This window comes from Plodia interpunctella, chromosome 25 (genome assembly GCF_027563975.2).
Source record: "Plodia interpunctella isolate USDA-ARS_2022_Savannah chromosome 25, ilPloInte3.2, whole genome shotgun sequence".
In the NCBI taxonomy this organism is placed as follows: Eukaryota; Metazoa; Arthropoda; class Insecta; order Lepidoptera; family Pyralidae; genus Plodia; species Plodia interpunctella.
In genome coordinates, this window is record NC_071318.1 from 6927654 (window position 1) to 6935000 (window position 7347).

Consider the following 7347-nt stretch of genomic DNA (forward strand, 5'->3'; position numbering starts at 1 on the left):
GATGCTTGAGACCCTTGGTCAAGCAGAGCTCTTAATATCAGAGGAGAACCATTTTTGGACTCAGCCTTTACCAGGGCTGTGGCTAATAGGGTTTGAGATGACCCCATTCCTGTCACAAAATGGCTTGCAATACTTGTGGTCTCGCTCGTCTCAGTGGACGGTTCCGGTTGACTTTGCTCAATCCCTGACTGCTCGGTAGCTACCGCAACTGTGAATGTATTGTTTCCATGAAGAAGTGTGTGGTGTTTTCTTTTACATAGACGGCATCTCGTATTGCCACGGCAAGCCTTCCCTGAGTGGCCGCTGCCGAGACAATTAAAACAAAGTCCAAGATTTTTAACAATATTCTGACGACTAGATACGTCTTCACTAACAAACTTACTACACGAATAGATCTTATGTTCATCATTACAATGAGGGCAGGTTGAAGTTGAAGTAGTGTGCAGGACTTTTAGTTGTATGTGATTAAGATTTAGCTTAGGCTTGTTTTTAGTGGGCTCAACAAACTCTAACGCGCGATAACGTGACTCTATAAAGTCTTTGAACAAAAGGAAAGAAGGCAAATCCTCACCGCAATTATTAACATGGATTTCCCACTGTTTTCTAGTTTCAGCGTCCAATTTCTGACTAATTATATAAATTATAATTACATCCCAAGTGTCGACTTTAATTTCCAAGTTGGTTAATTCATGAATACAATCAGTTGTCGTATCGATTAAATCTTTTAAAGCTTGAGAAGACTCATAATTCATAGGCTTTAGGTTAAACAAACGCTTAAGAATACAATTAGATAAATACCTCTTATTATCAAACCTATTTTGCAACAATTTCCAACACTTTTTATAATTATCATGCGTAATAGGAATGTGTTTGATTAACTGTTCAGCTTCTCCTCTTACTTGCGTCTTCAGATAATGTAGTCGCTGAACGTCATCGAGTGAGGAGTTGTTATGAATAAGAGACTGGAACAGATCCTTGAACGATGACCACTCTGTGTATTTACCGGTGAAAATCGGTATAGTTATCTTCGGTAGTCTAACAATCGGACAATCCTTATTCTTATCCGTGCTCTCAGACAACGACGGCGTCGCACGTGACGTACTTGGAGACAACATTTTCAGCGCAGATTTTAACTCTGTTTTATAATTAATATACATTTCATAGCCCATATTGTAAATATCACTTTCTATATAAGTTTCAACTTCTTTCTCTTTATATGTAGCTATGATGTATTCATGTTTCTCTGAAAACTTCTCTATAATTGTTTCTAAACTTTCCAAACGCGTCGACACATACGATTCGGTGATTCTTTCCTTCGGAGACTTTTTAAAATTACTGTTTCCTCTTTCTATCTGACTATACAAGTGTTTCATTACTTTTATAGAGCCTTCCATGGTTAAAGTATTCAGTTTTATACTTCAACTATTTTTCTTCAAAAATTTTCTAAGTCCAAAATTTTAGTTTCGAAAATTTTCTAAGTGTTTAGATTTGTTTACCACCGCTATGAAATTCGGCATAGATTCCACGTCTCGTCACTTTTTCTCGAATTATTCTAAGTCCTAGAATCTACGCCTTGAAAATTTTACAAGTCCTAATTTACTTGAATTTTTTCTAAGTTCTTATCACAACACTACTAATCAAATGTACTTACAGTTTTTCTTGCATCACTTACTACTTCACTGCATTTTCACTTTGCTTCACCACTAGCGCCACTTCACACTATTTATTACTTAGGAACTGCCAAGTGCATATTTCTTCAAAAATCGATCCGGCTCGAAGGACCCTTGGCCAAAGGTATACCGAGCCTGGGTGATCTGAATCAAAGCCAAAACTCCCGGAACGTAGACATTTATTATCAATGCATCTTTACACATAGGTATATAGCAAAAACGAAACCATGTCGAGTTCTAATTTCGAACAGCGCCATCTAGATTGAACAAACTAAATTAAAATATTACATAACTATACGGTTAAGATTAAACAAAGAACACATGCTAAAATTACAATAGGAAGGTAAGAATAAGTATAAATAAGGGATCTCTTCCAGTCGACCTTTGATATTAAACAAAAATGTAGTTGACACAAACACTCGTGCTGGCAGGTGTTCTACTGGACGCACTTGCTGTACGTGCCGTTCTGGCTGCTGCTGGTGTTCCACGCGCCCAACTTCTGGAAGTGGTTTGTGCTGCCGGCCGCCGTCTACCTCGCCGAGCGCGCGCTGCGCCTCATGTGGCTCAGGTACTTCTTTACTTTCTGACCCCTTCTGATCATCTTCTACAATTCTGCAAGTTTTTTATTTGGAACGTAGCTTGATTGTACCGAGACTCACTTTGACAAAAGTTCGTTTTATTTACGACATCCATGTCTGTCTATTTTCAGCCATGCTTTGGCTTCCTTACAGCTCTTGCCGTTTCCTTTATTTGATTAACCCTTCTTCCCTTTCCGCTTCCTCTTCTAGCTTCTATTTTCCCTTCAATCTGGTTATGAATGAACAACTCGTTTTGAACTTTTTGTCTGCTAGTTTTAGCACTTTTACAAGCTTTAAAATTTCGTTATGGCTACTAGCTATATAAACGAACTACAGACCTCAAGGTACTGACTCAGGTGAATAAATAACATGTATTTTGTAACATGAAATCTGTGTTGAGGTCCGAGCACGGCAAGACGTACATCTCGTCGGGCATCCTGCTGCCGTCGCGCGTGACGCACCTGGTGGTGAAGCGGCCGCCGCTGTTCGACTTCCACGCCGGCGACTATGTGTTCGTGAACATCCCCGCGATCGCCACCTACGAGTGGCATCCCTTCACTATCAGTAGCGCGCCCGACCAGCCTGGTAACGACATATTATACCTATTTACATTTAGTCAACTGTTAAAACTTGTAGATTAAATAAATAGTTACCTGAAATCATTTCCTTTAACGCTTATGCCCAGCTGTAAATGTTATCAATAAATGTATCCTTGATCGTAATTTTCAGACTACATCTGGCTGCACATCCGCGGTGTGGGTCAGTGGACCAACCGTTTGTACTCTTACTTCGAACAGGAGCATGCGCGTTTACACGCTAATGCTCCTCCGCACAGGTCAGTAACACAACTTAATGGTTGGATAAGAATGTTTGAATACGACACTGGCTAAACCTCTGTGGCATAGTTTACCACGCTCGTCTGTTATCTGGAGGTCCTAGGTTCGATTCTCAGCGCGGACAAATACAAATATTTGTTTGTGTCTATGGGTGTGTTATGCCCGTTTCTGTGTTTATTTCCATGGGACCAACGATAATTAATTCAATATATGTTACCTTTGTTCCCCAGCCCCGTGAGCCGGCTGTCGTCGGCGGCCAGCGCCCGCAGCCGCCGCAAGAGCTCCACCCCGAGTCACAAGAAGCGCTCCGTCGACTTCGCGCCGCAAGTCACGGGAGTCGACAACCCGGCCTTCACTCCCGACACCAATGTGCAAAGCATCGTGCAAACAAATGGAGATTCTAAACGTAAAATACCTACTAGTTGTTCGCCGTGAACTTAGACCTCGCGAACACAATGTTTTCTTTTACAAAATCCCTGGAGTCGTTATTGAACGACTCCACGGATTTTGTTGCCACGAACTTAAAAATTCTATTGACAGATTCTACATACCTACCTTTTTAATCAAAATCAGACCAATGGTTCGAAAGTTATCGCGTTACTTTCGAACCAAAAAATGTATTTTTGCCCCAAGTCGAATGGTAGACCTCGCTCGCTCGGTCAATTAAGTTAAAAAGCGATATTATTTACCAGATACTAAAAAAACGATCCTTTGTAATGACAACAAGGTTATAAGTAATACATTTAAAAAATATTTTAATGAAATGGCTAAGTGGTTTTCTTGACAGAAATAGAACCAGTATGTAGATTAGTTTATTCTGTTGTCTTCCAGTGCAAGTGCCGGGCTTGCTGCGCGGCGCGGCGCTGCTGACGCCGATGCGCTTCCACAAGTCGCGCTCCATGCCCGACGTCTACAAGCAGAAACACATCGCGTCAGTTCATCCAAACTTATATTCAAACTTTAACCACAATATCTACATTCCACCTATAAGCTTGCTATAGAGATGAAATTCGTAGCCTTCGACCACGTTCACCGAAAACGCCTTTTCCTTCGATATAAATTTCGTATTTTTAAATCGTTATGACGTGTCGAATGATTATATATGCGATCGATTGCTTTAGTAGCAAGCATCAAATGGTTTTGTGTGACTTAAGATGTGTACAGTCGACTAATCCTCAAAAATACAAGTACGTGTCAAGAATATAAAGTATAAACTTCGGGATTGTTTTTCTTTTTGTTTATTACACATTTTTCTATTAACAAAAAAGTACAACACAATAAACAAGAAAGTTAAACTACAAAAACTTTACACATTTCGAAGCACTATATAATTTTTCAAGCAACTCACGATAGCGCATTCTAAAACTAGATATCGCCATCTAGTGACATAAATAATCAATTTTGATATTGGCGATTAAACAAGATGACTTAGGAATACTATTCTTTTTCCTCCTATGCAATAAAATCAAAAATATCGGTCCAGTTGAAGATCTTGCTTGATTAAAAAATAATAATTTAATTCCTCGTTCCAGTCTCCGGGACTACATGCGCTCGGAGTCGGAAAGCAACTTCGACTCCAACAACATTCAGTCGGCGTGCGAAAGCCATCGCCGCGGGTACAGCGCGCTGCACAACCGCCACCTGGCGGACAGCTTCCGCTACCTGCGGCACAAGCCCGCCATCGTCGCCTGCAAGGCGCCCAGCGAGGAGAGGCCCCGCCGGAGAAGCAACGACAGCATTATCACCATCGGTAATTAATTTTTTTTATTCTTATGGCTGACTGACGACTATTGCCTAGGAAAGACAATGGTAATGGAGTAGTTTGTCATTGCCGTCTCCGTTTCACACATTAGCTGATTAAGTAGAGAGCCGATTTCCTCACGATGCCTTCCTTTGCCGGAAGTAAGTGGATTCGGTTTGTTAGTTTGATTAGTTAAAATTAATTTATACTTGAGTCAGATTAGTAATCCTACTCATGTGGCATGAGCAGGATTCGAACTTGGGTTCTTCACCTGCTTGTGAACGGGCGTCTTAACAACTGGCTCCCCACCGTACTTCTCTCAGTTTAAAAACACAATATTTGCTCTTCATTACAACTCGATAATTATTTTATTGTGTTATCATTACTGCATTACAGCTAGAAGAAGACTCTCGAAGAGCCTGTCTCCCGACAAGGATGTGGAGGCTGAGAAGCACGAGCCGGAGCCGAGCGCGCTCGCGGAGGCGCCGCTGGATTACCCTGTCGGGAAACCTCTCGAGGTAGACAACTTTTATTTACAATAAGAGAATAATATGATAGGCTTTCGACCATAGAAAAAAGGAAATATATGCTTTCGACTGAAATAAAATAGCTTGATTATTATTGAAAATATTGTCTGTCGCAGATCTTCGTGGACGGTCCATACGGAGCAGCGTCGTCGCATATCTTCCGCGCGCAGCACGCCGCGCTCATCGCCGCCGGCATTGGCGTCACGCCCTTCGCCTCCATCCTTCAGGTCATACCTTGGATACTTTTTTACTAATTACGTATACTACAAACATAACAAAACACTCATAACTTATTGACTTGGTCGTTTAGTTCAAAAATACAATATCTTACGATATTGTATTTTGCTTTCTTATGAACTTGTTAATTGCTAGTGTCAGATTTTATTCAATAGACATTTGAAGTCGCAAGCCGTCCATTTCCCATTACATCAACGCAAATCAATGTCAAACCTATAACATATAATGGCTCTAAAGCCATGGCCATGGAATTAGTAGGTACTCCGGAGTACTTACTAATTCCATGGGCATGCCCCATTGCTAAGTCGTTTTCCATTGGTTTTGACATTGTGGTGCGTTGATGTATGTCGAAACTTTATACAATTTCTACGTTGATCCGTCAACGGACGTCAAGTGTGTGACGATGTAAAGTGACGGAGCAATGAGACATGGCTCTTAAAGTCGACTAGGGAGATGCGTTCTAATAGCAACCGCCTTGCATTTACTGTTTGCAGTCCATCATGTACCGGTACTGGAGCGCGCGCGCGGAGTGCCCGGCGTGCGGCCATCGCTTCCCGACCGCGCTGCCGCACCACAACATGAGCCTCAACAAGGTCGACTTCTTCTGGATCAACCGCGAGCAGCGCTCCTTCGAGTGGTAACATTACTCCTCTATTTAACGAATGTTTTGATTGAGAACAACGCCTGTTGAGGTAGAAAAGAATAAGAAATGAAAAATTGTAATTATACATTTACTCATAACTTATTTTATTAATTCAGCTTATTACAGATTCAGGATATTTCCTATTTGTACCTAGGTATGTAGTTTTGTGAACAAAGCGTGATAGTTTAAATTATCGCCCTATTTTACGCGACACATAAAAAACTATTAATTATAATGAAATTGCAGGTTCGTGTCCTTGCTGTCGCAGCTGGAGATGGAGCAGGCGGAGCTGGGCGGGCGCGGCGAGCGCTTCCTGGACATGCACATGTACATCACGAGCGCGCTGCAGCGCACCGACATGCGGGCGGTGGGGCTGCAGCTGGCGCTGGACCTGCTGCACGAGCGCGACAAGCGGGACCTCATCACCGGCCTCAAGACCAGGACCAATGCCGGCAGGCCCAACTGGGATAAGGTCTTCCAGCAGCTGCAGGTGCGTACCTTACAAATTCCCAGTGTATTCAGATTCAGATTTATTTATTTCTAATCATCCGTAATTTGTTTTACAAATAAGTATAGGTACTTTATAGACAGCAAATACAGATATGAATTGAATTAAATGAATTTAAATTGTATAAAGCACAGCGCATTTCCCATCTTGAGAGAAATTTACTATTGGCAATACGTTTAGGATCGAAGGTAACTTTTACTAAAATTGTCCGATTACATGATTTTTGTATGTTTACTATCAGTTATTTACAGGCAATCACTAAATAAAAAGTTTGCTATATTTTATTCCTAGGCGCTAAATTATCTTCAAAGCTGTTATAATAATAAAAACAATCTCTATGAGGATTTACTGTTTCGATGCATTAATTATAATAATGCATATGAATGTAATTGGGATGTCTATAATCATTGGCACCTACAAAGTGTTGTTTGTGTTAAGTGAATCTTAAATTAACGGCGTCATACAAAAAAGCTTACTTGTATTTTGAAATGTCCAGCAACAAAACAAAGGCAAGGTGACGGTGTTCTACTGCGGGCCTCCGCAGCTGGCGCGCGCGCTGCGCCTCAAGTGCGACCGCTTCGGCTTCCACTTCCGCAAGGAGACCTTC

General features: G+C 41.4%; 1 protein-coding gene across 4 annotated transcripts in view; it reads left to right on the top strand.

The window, feature by feature from the left end:
• Nox (NADPH oxidase) overlaps positions 1 to 7347 on the top strand; it is a 45459-nt gene that overhangs the window by 37661 nt on the left and 451 nt on the right. For 3 of the 4 annotated variants that reach the window (XM_053764477.1, XM_053764478.1, XM_064436805.1), the window contains 11 exons: positions 2102 to 2238; positions 2649 to 2833; positions 2978 to 3083; positions 3315 to 3490; positions 3916 to 4015; positions 4617 to 4834; positions 5222 to 5343; positions 5469 to 5579; positions 6084 to 6226; positions 6479 to 6722; positions 7237 to 7347. The exon at positions 7237 to 7347 is cut by the window's right edge and continues 451 nt beyond it. In XM_053764477.1, coding sequence (XP_053620452.1) covers positions 2102 to 2238; positions 2649 to 2833; positions 2978 to 3083; positions 3315 to 3490; positions 3916 to 4015; positions 4617 to 4834; positions 5222 to 5343; positions 5469 to 5579; positions 6084 to 6226; positions 6479 to 6722; positions 7237 to 7347 — 1653 coding nt within the window. Of the gene's footprint in view, positions 1 to 2101; positions 2239 to 2648; positions 2834 to 2977; positions 3084 to 3314; positions 3491 to 3915; positions 4016 to 4616; positions 4835 to 5221; positions 5344 to 5468; positions 5580 to 6083; positions 6227 to 6478; positions 6723 to 7236 lie in introns of those variants that run through there. The other variant, XR_008405917.1, reaches the window with a different exon arrangement.